Source organism: Lissotriton vulgaris, chromosome 5, assembly GCF_964263255.1.
Source record: "Lissotriton vulgaris chromosome 5, aLisVul1.2, whole genome shotgun sequence".
In the NCBI taxonomy this organism is placed as follows: domain Eukaryota; kingdom Metazoa; phylum Chordata; class Amphibia; order Caudata; family Salamandridae; genus Lissotriton; species Lissotriton vulgaris.
The window spans coordinates 616759103-616773211 of record NC_141693.1 but is presented as its reverse complement, the minus strand read 5'-3'; the positions used below and the strand labels follow the sequence as shown (position 1 = coordinate 616773211).

The following is a 14109-nucleotide window of genomic DNA, read 5'->3' as shown; positions in this document are numbered from 1 at the left end:
ACTGAAGGCAAATTGGAATAGGAAAGACAGAGAAATCAATGAGCATTAGTGGAATGCTTTCCACGGAGCGGAAGGAGGATGGCAGAGTCATTTCCTTTGGTTCATGACCAAAGGGCACCCTTTAGGATGCTTCCATTCAGATTAGATTTTCACTCGGGGGTTAAAGATCGAGTTAGTACTAACTGTCATTCAGACCAGGCAACAGAGGCATTTGAATACCTATCTCACCTGAATGTCTTTCCTGGGTCTGTCCGCTTTGATTCTTTGTGAACATTTCTGACTCTTACATATTCGATGCTGGTGCACTGGAGTTGGTTGCAGGGACTAGCACACAATTCTTCTCGCTGCCTTCAGTGGTATTTGTAAGAAGTCTTGACCAGTTGTGTCCACTGATGAAGCTTATCGTTGACAGGAGAAAGTCCTCCTGTCCAAGGCGGTGGTTCTAGTCCCTTGTGCAGTGATGGTAAGAATGTGTATTCCATTCATTCACTGGTTCAGACGTCACTGGGGAAAGACAGTAGAGTTATTCTCAGCCTAACGAATGCGTACTGGTCCGTAAGTCATGGATCATTAAAAATTATATTGGCCCAATAGGTAATCCCCTTGATCTTTCTGTATGACTTTCTGTCATTGACTGAAGTGTAGAAGGCCTATTTGCACCCCATTGTTGCCAGCCCACAAGCGTCTGTTTGTATGTATATGTATTTCCAAGCAGTTGCATAAGATAATTCACTTACTCTGTCCCCTACCTTTTTTGGCAGACATCCTTTTGTCCACTGCCAACACTTTGCTGATATCCCAAGGCCAGAGTGAAATGGCTTCAATAGTGGTCAAAGCCTTATTAACAAACATTTGCAATGCAATAGGTCTCGCATTTGTGAGAATTAGAGCTATTGGCATTGTAAATAAAAATGCGTGTAAAGTATGTGTTTTTGTTTGGAGTGGAGTGGACAAAGTGAGGAGGAAATACAGAGGGGAAGATTGAGAGTGCATCGCGAGATTAGTGGCAGAGGGCAGGGTTAGAGGAAAAAGGAGGGCTATGGGGACAGCAAGGAAATAAATGTGAGGGAGGAGGAGAGTAGTAGATGCAGATGGGGATTAATGAGGTAGTATTTGAGTAGAGGAGAGACAGAGGTATAAGACAACAGATAGGCCGATGAGAGAGGGGGGTCAGGAGAGAATCCTATTAGCCTGGCTCAATTAGCGGTATTTAACAAATCTCCCATTGGTGTCAATATGTATGCAGAATAAAGGTGAGCAGGACCCCGGCCCCTTACTGTGTTTTGAACTATTTTTTTATCCTCCGCCCAGGCAGCACCAGGTATTGCAGTACCTCTAGGAATGGTGCACTTCCTCATCTGGTGAACACAATGTTGTTTTAGGAAAGGGGAAAAACTAAAGAGGCGCTAATCTGCACCCCCTGCTGTACTGCATTTAAATTATTACAAGCCTACACTCGGCCCTGGAAACATTAAGACGTTAAGACGTATGGGTATACGAGAAAAACGAGTTAAGCATAAGCGCTATCTTCTTGGTATCAGGGATAACTAAAAACTCTGCTGGTGTGATACCAAGAACAAACAGATAAAAAAAAGTTAACTGTGGAGATCGGGGCCAAAAAAATTAATAAAAATAATAATTATTATTACAAAACGTTATATAAGTGAGACAATAACATTGGCCACAGGGGTTACCAGAAAAACAAATAGGGTGTATTAAAACTAAAAACATAAAAACAATTTCTGCATTACAGTAAAAAGGAGTAAACACAGTATAATTGGTAAAGGGGCTAAACACTTTACATCTGGAATAGCAGGATATAAAGTTCACAATAAAACTCTGCCTCTGAGATATAGGGACTAGGCATTCATCATTAGGGATACCAGGATTAAACACTGCACCACGGGTACCGAGACTGCAAATTCTGCATTTGGGATACCAGGCGTAAACACAACAAAGCCTCTGTACTTGGGCACACCATAACTGATAAGTTTTATGGGGGACTAAAAATTGTGCATTGGAAATTCTGCCACTAAACCCCTTAAGGACTGCAACGTTAAGGGCAGCGTGAATGATTCAATTAGGAGCTAAAACTTTGATTTGGAGTATACAGGATAAAAAAAATTGTTGTACCAGGGCTAATTACACTACGTATAAAACCAACGCTTGAAATGGAAATTTAGAATGGCGGGTATTCAGTTATACCGGAACACCTGTTTGCAACTGAGAAGTTTACGTTCTCTCTCACTAAAAATACTGCAGTAGTGGATTCTCCCTTTCAAACCGAAGTGGTGCAAGTACTCAATGCCCACCCATATAAAGCACGGCATATAACAAAACCATTAACTGTGCTAAAATCTCCCCATTTGTTAATAAGCGAGAGCATGACCTCTGGTGGTAGGCCGGACATGCTTTAGGTGGGCAAGCAATAACATGGCGGCTTTACCAAGAAATTCAGTCAGCGCAGAGGGAGGGAATTGGCCACGGCATCAGCTACTAAATACATAGTGTCCAAGCCTGTGTAGAGTGGGTCCGGCATGGATGTATTTTCATAGCTCTTCGCACTGTCCTCCTGACCGAGAGAATAGGTCTGTGCCATGTCACATCACACCACTCCCCTCACAGTCCTACACAGCGGCTGCTAAATGCGCATCCCCTCTTAGTGAATGCAGTGTTTTCACGCGGCATTAATTAGAGTCGCCATAAAAGCGCATTTTAATTGCCGGCCAATTGTGCACACAGTACCTCCTCACACAGCTGCCCACATGGAAGTCAGTGGACCCACACAACCGTATATCAGGTGGGTCACTACTGAAGAAAGCTTCACATAGTAATGAAAGTGAAAGCACAATCACTTGCCGTCCCTGCGGTAATCTAATTATAGTCAGGGCTCGAGTCGGGGTACCACGCGGGTGGACGGCGCCCCCCCACTTATTTTACTGGGAGCTAGATAACTGGAGCAAATGGAGCCACACATTCACTCTTTGGCCTCTCTGGGGCAAGATCGGATCCCATTCAGAACACGGCTCATGCGCTGGCTTGCCTAATGCAATCGCATCTAAGGGGTGAGCGAGGGGAGGCAATGAGTCCGATGGTGCAAGCCACCTTTCGTGACATCACTTCCTATCGTGACGTCAGCGTCCCCCCACTTCTTTTTCGGTCTCACCAGTCAATGCGCTTGCACATTGCTGGCGAGAGATATAGAGGGGCAACAGAAAATCCTACCAAGAGGGCTTTGGAATGCGGATTATCGCCAGTGCATGTGCGACGGGCGCGTGCTCGCCATTTGCTCCCCCTCCCCCCCATCAGACTTGAAAGCAAGCCGCTTGCACACCACCATTTGCCTGTGCCTCGCATCATTAGGTCTCGCCTGACAATGAACTTGCACATTGCTGGCTAGAGATATAGGTCGGCAACAGAAAATCCTAACAAGAGGGCTTTGCCTGTACCTCGCATCACACTTCAAAGGCTGCCGCTCCCCCGCCCCGCATGTACATCGGACACCACCATTCTCCTACTTCCCCTCCCACCTCCCACGGCCGCTCTTCCCATTCACGCGCTCTGCAGGTCACCATTTGCCAGCATGCCGCCGCTAGCGCTTTCATCCCGATCACTCCCCCCTCTCCTACTTCCCCTCCCACCTCCCAAACAGCATTGAGCCGAGAAGACTTGTTTAATTTCAGCGTCGTGTTTGGTCCCTTCAGTGTCTTATAAAGTTAATAGACTCTAACCACAGGACTTTGCTGGTTGTGAAATTGCCATGTCTAGGTTTCCAAGCTAAAGGTTAATACAATTTAATTAGTAAAATGGAATAAATGAGGACTTGGCAGAATTGCAGAAGTCACTAATGATCAGGTAGAGCACGCACAGTGTAGGCAGAAAGATACCACAGCACCAACAAGTCGTACTGTAAACACGCTCGCGAGCCAGTCTATACTTTCTCGGGGCTTCACCGAGCGCCTTGAAAGCCGTGGCGCATTCACACCATGCTCTGCGTTCGGTGCAGCTGGTACCAAAACACAACATAGACACGTAGTCTGACCGAAGTAATTTTTAGGCACAACAGCGACACAAGAAACTACCTGTGTTTGTTTCACTGAGTTGTTTACTGCATGAAAACCGCAAGCTTTCTAGCTCTTAACTAAGCAAATAACAAGCATTTACAATGCAACGGTCTCGCCTTTGCAAAAGTTAGAGCTATTGGCATTGTAAATGACAAAAATTTTACTTATGTGTTGGTTTTGAAAACAGAAAAATAAATGGCACTGTCATTTACAATGCCAATAGCTTAATCTCTCGCAAATGCGAGACCTATTGAATTTGCAATGCAATAGGTCGCGTATTTACGCGAGTTTGAGCTATTGACATTGCAAATAACGTGTTTTATTTGTTTCAAAAACACACACAGAGCCACACACATACACACAGAGCCACACACCCACAGAGCGACACACACACAGCCACAGCCACACACACAGAGGCACACACACAGAGCCACACACACAGAGCCACACACACACAGAGCCACACACACACAGAGCCACACACACACACAGAGCCACACACACACAGAGCCACACACAGCCCCACACACACAGAGCCACACACACACACACACATACAGAGCCACACACACAGACACACATACACAGGCACACACAGAGCCACACACACACAGAGCCACACACAGAGCCAGACACACACACACACAACACCAAGTTACCACCTTGCTTTGACGGTGACTGTTGCACTCTAATTTTCTAGTGGAAGTGCTCTCTCAAACAGTGATCTAGCCATGTTTAACTTTTTTTTCCAGAAAAGGGCTCTCCCTTTTAAATTTCTGGCTTGTCCTCCTCTAGGAATTTTAAAGCCATGCGCAGTGCTGCATTTGTGCTCCAGCTGTTCCAGGCGTGGTCACCTGTGCCTTTCACACCAGAAGTAGTCCCGGAACCCGCTTCTCTGTTCAGGTCGACCATATTCTGAGGCGTTGATTTAAACAAGTTTTCCAAGTAGAGGCATACATATATGAGGGAATGTTTCAGATATGCCGCTACTTCTGAAATACCGATAGGGCACGGTCTAAGGCAGTCACCGGACAGGCTCAGTCCAACATGAGCCTGGGTTCTACCCAGGCACTACAATTGGCTGCCTTGTAGCCTTCTAATTCGTTTCAGTAGAACCCCCAGATTCTACTGACACGAGGAGGAGAAAGGCATCTGCAGTAAGCATGGGCGAATTTTGCCAATCTGGCGTTCGCAAATTTTGCGAATTTGCGAACTCGCAATCTGCAAAATCTGCGAATTCTCGCGAATTTTTTTTTTTTGTGTTCGCAAGGATTTCTGCCAGTTCGCAAGGATTTCTGCCAGTTCGCGAGGGTTTTGTACCAGTTCGCAATTGCGAACTTACATGTCGGCTCGCAACGGTCACGATTATGTTGTTTCTACGTCTGGTTCATCATCACAGGTTCCCAGAACCCTCTGTTTCACCCCTGCCACCCTCTGTTTCACCCATGCCATCCTCTGGTGCATCAATGCCACCCTCTGGTTCATCATCACTGTAGATTATGGGGGGGGGGAAAGCAAGCACACCTGCCTGCTTCAACTGACATGAATTAATTTGGGGTTGATTTATTAATGTGTCACTGTTTTAAAATTCCAGTCTGGCACCTGCTTCCTTATCTGTAATTTGCTTTCTGTTGCAGTGCAATTTTTTTTCCAGGACCTTTGTGGCCTACTTGTAGCTATTCTATGAGCCTGCTGTGAGGGTCAGAGCAGGGTCATATAATTGTTGCAACTAGCAACTGAACTCTGGAGAGGCCCTTGTCAGGAAGCACTACAGGGAATGGTTACTAATGATGAGTTTGAACTTTTGAACCTGCTGAATGCTTTTTTTGTGTTCACAAGGATTTCTGCCAGTTCGCAAGGATTTCTGCCAGTTCGCGAGGGTTTTGTACCAGTTCGCAATTGCGAACTTACATGTCGGCTCGCAACGGTCACGATTATGTTGTTTCTACGTCTGGTTCATCATCACAGGTTCCCAGAACCCTTTGTTTCACCCCTGCCACCCTCTGTTTCACCCATGCCATCCTCTGGTGCATCAATGCCACCCTCTGGTTCATCATCACTGTAGATTATGGGGGGGAAAAGCAAGCACACCTGCCTGCTTCAACTGACATGAATTAATTTGGGGTTGATTTATTAATGTGTCACTGTTTTAAAATTCCAGTCTGGCACCTGCTTCCTTATCTGTAATTTGCTTTCTGTTGCAGTGCAATTTTTTTTTCCAGGACCTTTGTGGCCTACTTGTAGCTATTCTATGAGCCTGCTGTGAGGGTCAGAGCAGGGTCATATAATTGTTGCAACTAGCAACTGAACTCTGGAGGGGCCCTTGTCAGGAAGCACTACATGGAATGGTTACTAATGATGAGTTTGAACTTTTGAACCTGCTGAATGCTTTTTTTGTGTTCGCAAGGATTTCTGCCAGTTCGCAAGGATTTCTGCCAGTTCGCGAGGGTTTTGTACCAGTTCGCAATTGCGAACTTACATGTCGGCTCGCAACGGTCACGATTATGTTGTTTCTACGTCTGGTTCATCATCACAGGTTCCCAGAACCCTCTGTTTCACCCCTGCCACCCTCTGTTTCACCCATGCCATCCTCTGGTGCATCAATGCCACCCTCTGGTTCATCATCACTGTAGATTATGGGGGGGGAAAAGCAAGCACACCTGCCTGCTTCAACTGACATGAATTAATTTGGGGTTGATTTATTAATGTGTCACTGTTTTAAAATTCCAGTCTGGCACCTGCTTCCTTATCTGCAATTTGCTTTCTGTTGCAGTGCAATTTTTTTTCCAGGACCTTTGTGGCCTACTTGTAGCTATTCTATGAGCCTGCTGTGAGGGTCAGAGCAGGGTCATATAATTGTTGCAACTAGCAACTGAACTCTGGAGGGGCCCTTGTCAGGAAGCACTACAGGGAATGGTTACTAATGATGAGTTTGAACTTTTGAACCTGCTGAATGCTTTTTTTGTGTTCGCAAGCAATTCTGCCAGTTCACAAGGATTTCTGCCAGTTCGCGAGGGTTTTGTACCAGTTCGCAATTGCGAACTTACACCGCACGCAGCAAAATTGTATCACCAAGAAAAAAAAATCCGCTGCGTGCGAATTTGCGGATTTTGCGGGAAATTCGCGGATCTCGCGGATTGCGAATTTACCGAAAATCCGCAAAATCCGCGAGCGTAACGGATTTTCCGCCCATGCTTAATCTGCAGGCTTCAAGCCCGGTTTCACATTGACAGGAAGTTACAATCCAGATAATATGGTGTTTTCCAGGAGCCATATCTGAGCAACTGGCAGCAGGCACACACATTCACGCAGTCTCACACACGCATGCAGAATGAGTTAATTGTAAAACACCAATCTCACACCAAAAAGGATTAGGAGACACTGACAACGTACGAACACATACATACACACACACACACACATACAAGCATTTGGAGGTACTGTACTGTCAATGCACGAGCACAAAGAAGGATTTGAAGGCACTGCACTGGCAATGCATGAGCACACATGTACTTGGATGCAATACACTGTCAATGCACGAGCAGGCGCAGACACAAGCATTTAGAGATGTTGGATCCATGAACCCACACACACATTAAAGGCTAAAGACATTGACAATGTACTAACAGTAAAAAACTGATGACACCCTGGAAATTGTGTACACGCACACATGCGGCACTGACAATAAATGCACACTCACATACAAGTAGATTATGAGAGACACTGTATGCAAAAAAAAATACAAGCTTGTAAAATGTCATACACGCTACCTAAGATAATAAGGACTAGCAACAACCATCTAGCACTCAAACAAGCATTTAACACTGCTTTTCCTTAACGTGATCGAATAAAGTAATTTTATAGGAGACGCACATTATATGTGTGTTCTAATGACCTTCTTGCAGATAAGTACTTTCCCTGACCACTTCTACAGACAAACAAAAAAGCTTACATTAACACAATGTTTATTTAAAGCAGTAATAGTTAAAATGGTTGTATATTCTGGGGACAGGAAGTTAGTCTTCTATAGTCTACTGGTGCACGGGGTTCTGCAGTGGGCAAAGGGGTGCGTGCACTTGTGCTATAGCCTACTATAGTCTACTGGTGCACGGGGTTCTGCAGTGGGCGAACGGGCACATGCACTTGTGTTATTTCCACAGGTGCGCGGGGTGCTGCAGTGGGCGAACGGGCACGCGCACTTGTGGTAAAGCCTACTATAATCTATGGTGCGGAAGGGGCGTGTGCATTTGTATAGTTATACTCAATTTTACTGGTGCACAGGGCATTGCAGTAGGAGAAGAGGCGCGTGCACTTCTGCTATGCTCTACTGGATCATGGGGCAGGGCATCCCTCCTTCATTCCGCACTTGTTAAGTTGATCAGACAGTTTATACAGCGCCTCCACGCACAGTATTTGCACCAACCAGTGTAAAAACGCCTTTTCCACTGCCCTTCACAGCGCGAACGGGCAGGCTCATGTTACGTATGCTCCTATCTAAACTGGTAATGAAAGTCAGGGGTTTAAAATTTACTGCTGAGGCTTTTGTGTTAATCTGCAGATTGGTACACATGCGGGGTTAACCTCTGCCTTTCATCCTTCTGTGGTCGAGAAACCAATAACATTCAGTACTTAAGCACCAAGAGGAATTCTGGTTTCTGGTGCCATAGACTACTAATCACACGCGCTGCTCTGAGGGAGGGGGGCTGATACAACGTGTACCATAGGCGGGAAGAGGGAGTTGCAACTTGCAGCCCATGAGTGCAGATTGAACTGGAGGGGACTGAGAAGCGCTGCGAAGCGGCTACTTTGGATATACTTTAAGATGTTGCCACAAAGAACAAGAACCCATGAGAGTGCACAGCGCCTTCCCCTGGGCAGGAATGCAAGTTCATCTAGCTATCTTGCTAGTTTCTCCAGGTGCGACACGCAATACACCCACTCAAAAAACTACTTTTCTGGAAGGGGGTTGGAGGGGGCAGAGCGGTCGTGCTGTGCGCTCAGCTGTATCAACTGGTCTCACTCATTCACTCACTGAGCCTCGGAACAAGGAGTCCCGGCTTCCAATGGAGCTTCATAACTGGACTATGCTGTGTTATCTTGGGCAGATATTCAATAGACATTGCTCAAACACCAAACGCGAGTCTTTTCAGAAAAAGATTACAAAACAAGAGTCGGCAGCGCAAACTTGTCCCAAAGTATGGCAGAGGGAAGGGGGAGGCGAGAGCGGGACGGAGGAGGGCTGCGGGCAGAGGGAAGGGAGGGGGAGGCGAGCGGAGCCGAGCAGCTCCAGGAAGAGCCGAAATACGGCGGGGGGAAGACTGGGGGCAACCAGGCCCCGTCCTCCGATCACTCACCCGCTCCCACGACATGGAAACACCACCATGTTTCTCTGAGGCGAAGCAGAAATGCCTCGGAGAAACGCACAATCATTTTTGGGATTCGGGGGCGTGTTTTTCGTTCTCTCCTCTTCCCATTGGCTGGAAGGTAAAATTCCAGCCAATGGGAAGAGAAGAGAAAAGAAAGTAACAAACACAACCCCGAATCCCAAAAAGACGGGGCTTAAACGGAGTGATGCCCCTCTCCTCCAATGGCTGGCCTCCGTTTAGGAAGCCAGCCAATGGAAAAGAGGGGCGGGTTCAAGCCCCACTCTGTAAAACATAAGATCTCCCCAGCGAGACTGCGCAGGTGCAGCCTTCGCTAGGCGGAGACCTAAAAATTGAGCAATGAAAGGCAACGTTGAAAAGTTAGTTGAGATATTCCATGCCGCTTTTCTCTAAAAGGCACGCCATCAAAACCACAGTTTATCTATTTGTTGAATATGGATGAGTGATAAACTCCATTTGATTTCTAATTTTTATTTTGGCAGGGAAACACATGGTAAAACATAGGAAAGAATATACCATTTATGCCACATGATGATGTACAAACCATTTCACTGAATTTACTGGATTTTGCAAAGGCTCTTCTCTTACTTTGTGTGTGCATAGGTGCACATCTGTGTGTGGGTGGGTGTGTGTGTGTGTATGCCAGTGGGTCTGTGTGTGTGTACTCTCCTACTTCCCCTCCCACCTCCCACGGCCGCTCTTCCCATTCACATGCTCTGCAGGTCACCATTTGCCAGCATGCGGCCGCTAGCGCTTTCATCTCGATCACTCCCCCCTCTCCTACTTCCCCTCCCACCTCCCAAACAGCATCGAGCCGAGAAGACTTGTTGCTACAGTCTTGTGGTAAGGGAATTACTCATTTCCTCCAAGGTTGTCAACCTTTCTCTAATCTGTTTATTCCGTATGAGGTTTTGCCTCTTTGCACATTTTTATTTACCACTTGCTTCTACTTTATCACATTTCCCGTAATTGTTCATCTTTTCCCTTTCCTCCTCAACGCTTTCTCACTCCTATCCTTTTGTTGCTTTACCCCCATTCCAATTTCTCCATTTCGTGGTCCCCACTCATTTGTATTATTTGCTTTCTCTCTCCCCCGATAATGTGCTTACTGCAATCATGTGCTATTCAGATCGTTGGACGTGTGCACACTATGTGGTTTGAATATTCGGCAGTATTCGATTAAAAGAAACATCCATAATTTATGAAACATTTAGTTAACATATCGAAAGGGGTCCCAAAAGCTTACATTTACAGTACTTCCAGTGCTTTAAGCGGGTAGGTTCGGAGTACCTGCTCTCAGCTTAAATTTGAAAGGGAGAGTACCTACACTTCTTACCACTACTGCAGTACGTTTAACGGGAGAGTACGTGCAGGTTTCAAGCGCCAATAGGTATTCTGAATAGTGAGTACCTGCACTTCTATGTTTCTGTATAAAGCACTGCAGGTAATATAATGCATCTAATTCTGGCCCTTCCAAGGGTCATGAAAGCGGTAACAAGCAGCTAGGCAATTTGTTTGCTTTCTGATCTGAAGGTCAGTCTGGCGTCACAAGTGAGGGGGCAGGCTCTCCACTGAGCCTCTCCTACTCCCTTTTCCACACCATGCATCCATGAGCAGTTGGGTCAGTTGACTTGGGTTGTATATTCTAAGGACTTACTGGTGTTGGAGCGGAGGTTACTCTCCATAGCAAAGGTCATTGCCCCAAGTCGCAAAGTCTGCCACACTACCCTACCCCTCAGCACTGTTCCAGGGGACTTGCGTCTTATTGCCCAATCCCCACAAACATTTCTTATTAGCCTTCAAGGAAAGTTGCCCACTCTAATGGGACAGAGCATACATACAGCGGAAGCGCCTCTTTGTTGGCCTGACTGGTCACTGGAGTGCTTCATGTTCCTTACAGACCTCCTGCCGCCCTACTGCAGAGAAGAGTTGAGGTCATTGGACAGGTTGCATCGGTGTCGAGGCAGATGCTTTTCCTCTGCTGCTGGAGACTGGGTATGTTATGGTCCTGTGATGTGGCCTGTTTGACACCTGCCCTGTTGGTCGAGTGCAAAATCTTTCTTTCCATCTCTTTCTTTTTTTAAGAAATGTTACTGTACGTACCTACCTTCACTCTCGCTTCCCCTCTCTCTCGACCACAAACACACACAATTTCTTATTTTCTCTCTCTCTCTTTTCTCTTTTCTCTTTTTTTCTCTCTTCTCTTTTCTCGGTCAACACTTCTCCTCCTTCTGGGTATCTTTCTATTCCATTGCTCTCCTCAAATACTAACTAGCTCTGTCTTTGTCGCATATTTATTTCTTTGCCCCTACACAGACACTCTTAACTTGCTGTTTCATTCTCTATCTCTGACCTCAGTACTTCTATATATATTACGTTATAATGATTTCGCACTCTGACAACACAGTTTATGATATATGCCCCTTACCACAAATTCAGCCTGACCTCAGAATATTTTTTAAACAACGAGGGGTTGGGCAATATCTACACCCAAACAGGGCCACATTTAGAATGGGAACAAGAGAAATGTTTGGACGAACATTTACAATTACTACTTTTCATAAGACAGTAGCTACCTCGATAACTAAAGTAGTATTGGTGTATACAATCCACCTTCTCTTTATTCATTAATTTTTAAAGCACACAAGATAGACATTTAATTCATGTCACAAACAAGAACAATAAGTGCTGGCAACCAACAAAACAACAATAAACACATAATTTTAGACAATTGACAAATGTTGCAAATACTTAACAATTCACAAAATATCACACAACACAGTTGACAGTCCTTAAATTGGAAACGGGGAAATGGAGGTACAAACATTGGGGTCATGCAGCTAGCAGTAACCATCACTAACGTTTGGAATAAGAATGTGTACAGACAGGACAAAAAGCCTGATGTATATTTAGTGTTGCTGAACAGTATATGACAGGGTTTATCTTTGAAAAATACAAATATTTGTACATTTCACGCAGCATATTTACACTGCACATATATCCACTTAATTTCAAAACACATAATTTCATTCCACAAAAAAATTCAACTTGGCAACATGCCACATAATTCGACATCATATAATACTACTCCACACCAGTGGCGGCTGGTGGATTTTATAAGTGGAGAGGCTGTAATCTTTGCCCAGAGTGTAATTTGAGAGCAAGTAAAGCATACATGCCCGAAATGGAAAAAAGGGGCATGCATGTGTGGGGGATCAGGGAGTTTCTTCCTATTAAGAATTTTTTTTAATGGATTTAAGTGGGTGGGTTTTACAGCATACATATGCTTTGGATTTTCTGCACCACCACAGCATCACTCTGCACCACCACAGCATCACTCTGCACCACCATAGCATCACTCAGCAACACCACAGCATCTCTCAGCAACACCACATCATCACTCAGGGCCAAGAATGCATCACTCAGCACCACCACCGCATCACTCAGCAACACCACATCATCACTCACGGCCAAGAATGCATCACTCAGCACCACAACAGCGTCACTCAGCGCCACTACAGCGCCACTCAGCGCCACCACGGTGTCACTTAGCACCACCACAACATCACTCAGCGCCACCACAGCATCACTCAGCACCACCACAGTATCACTCAGCACCACCACAGCATTACTCAGCACACAACAATATCGCTCAGGACCACCACAGCATCACTCAGGGCTACCACAGCATCACTCAGCACCACCACAGCATCACTCAGCACCACCACAGCAACATTCAGCACCGCCACACCATCACTCAGCAACACCACAGCATCACTCAGCAACACCACAGCAGCACTCAGCAACACCACAGGATCACTCAACACCAACGCAGGATCACTCAGCACCACCGCAGGGACACTGAGGGTCACCACAGCATCACTCAGCACCACCACAGCATCACTCAGCACCACCACATCATCACTCAGCACCACCACAGCATTACTCAGCACACAACAATATCGCTCAGGGCCAGCACTGCATCACCAAGCAACACCACAGCAACACTCACCACCACCACATCACTCGGCACCACCACGTGATCACTCAGCAACACCACATCATCACTCAGGGCCAAGAATGCATCACTCAACACCACCACAGGATAACTCAGCACCACCACAGGATCACTCAGCACCACCACAGCATCACTCAGCACCACCACAGCATCACTCAGCACCACCACAGCATCACTCAGCACCACCACAGCATCACTCAGCATCACCACAGCATCACTCAGCACCACCTCAGCATCACTCAACAACACCACAGCATCACTCAGCAACACCACAGCATCACTCAGCAACACCACAGCTTCCCTTAGCAACACCACAGCATCACTCAGCAACACCACGGCATCACTCAAAAACACCACAGGATCACCCAGGGCCACAACAGCATCTCTCAGGGCCACCACAATATCACTCAGCACCACCACAGCATCACTCAGCACCACCACAGCATCACTCAGCACCACCACAGCATCACTCAGCACCACCACAGCATTATTCAGCACCACCTCAGCATCACTCAGCAACACCACAGCTTCACTCAGCAACACCACAGCATCACTCAGCAACACCATAGCATCACTTAAAAACACCACATGATCACTTAGGGCCACCACAGGATCACACAGGGCCACCACAGCATCACTCATG

At 46.3% G+C, this 14109-nt stretch overlaps 2 protein-coding genes across 5 annotated transcripts in view; one reads left to right on the top strand and one right to left on the bottom strand.

The window, feature by feature from the left end:
• ARHGEF10L (Rho guanine nucleotide exchange factor 10 like) overlaps positions 1-14109 on the top strand; it is a 763679-nt gene that overhangs the window by 184173 nt on the left and 565397 nt on the right. The gene's annotated exons all lie outside the window — the stretch shown is intronic.
• On the bottom strand, positions 7952-14108 carry LOC147711322 (uncharacterized). Its single transcript, XM_086923593.1, has 3 exons — positions 13455-14108; positions 12808-13099; positions 7952-7992 (listed from the first exon to the last, which is right to left on the bottom strand). The coding sequence occupies exons 1-3, from the start codon at positions 14106-14108 to the stop codon at positions 7952-7954; spliced, it is 987 nt and encodes a 328-aa protein (XP_086779719.1).

Excerpts from the sequence above, each read along its gene's own strand:
- LOC147711322 (XM_086923593.1), bottom strand. The coding sequence starts at position 14,108 with ATGAGTGATGCTGTGGTGGCCCTGTGTGATCCTGTGGTGGCCCTAAGT. Across the intron at positions 13,100-13,454 it reads GTGATGTGGTGGTGGTGAGT|CGATATTGTTGTGTGCTGAG; the intron begins GTTGCTGTGGTG and ends GGTGGTCCTGAG. Across the intron at positions 7,993-12,807 it reads AGATGCTGTGGTGTTGCTGA|AAGTGGTCAGGGAAAGTACT; the intron begins GTGATGCTATGG and ends GTTTGTCTGTAG.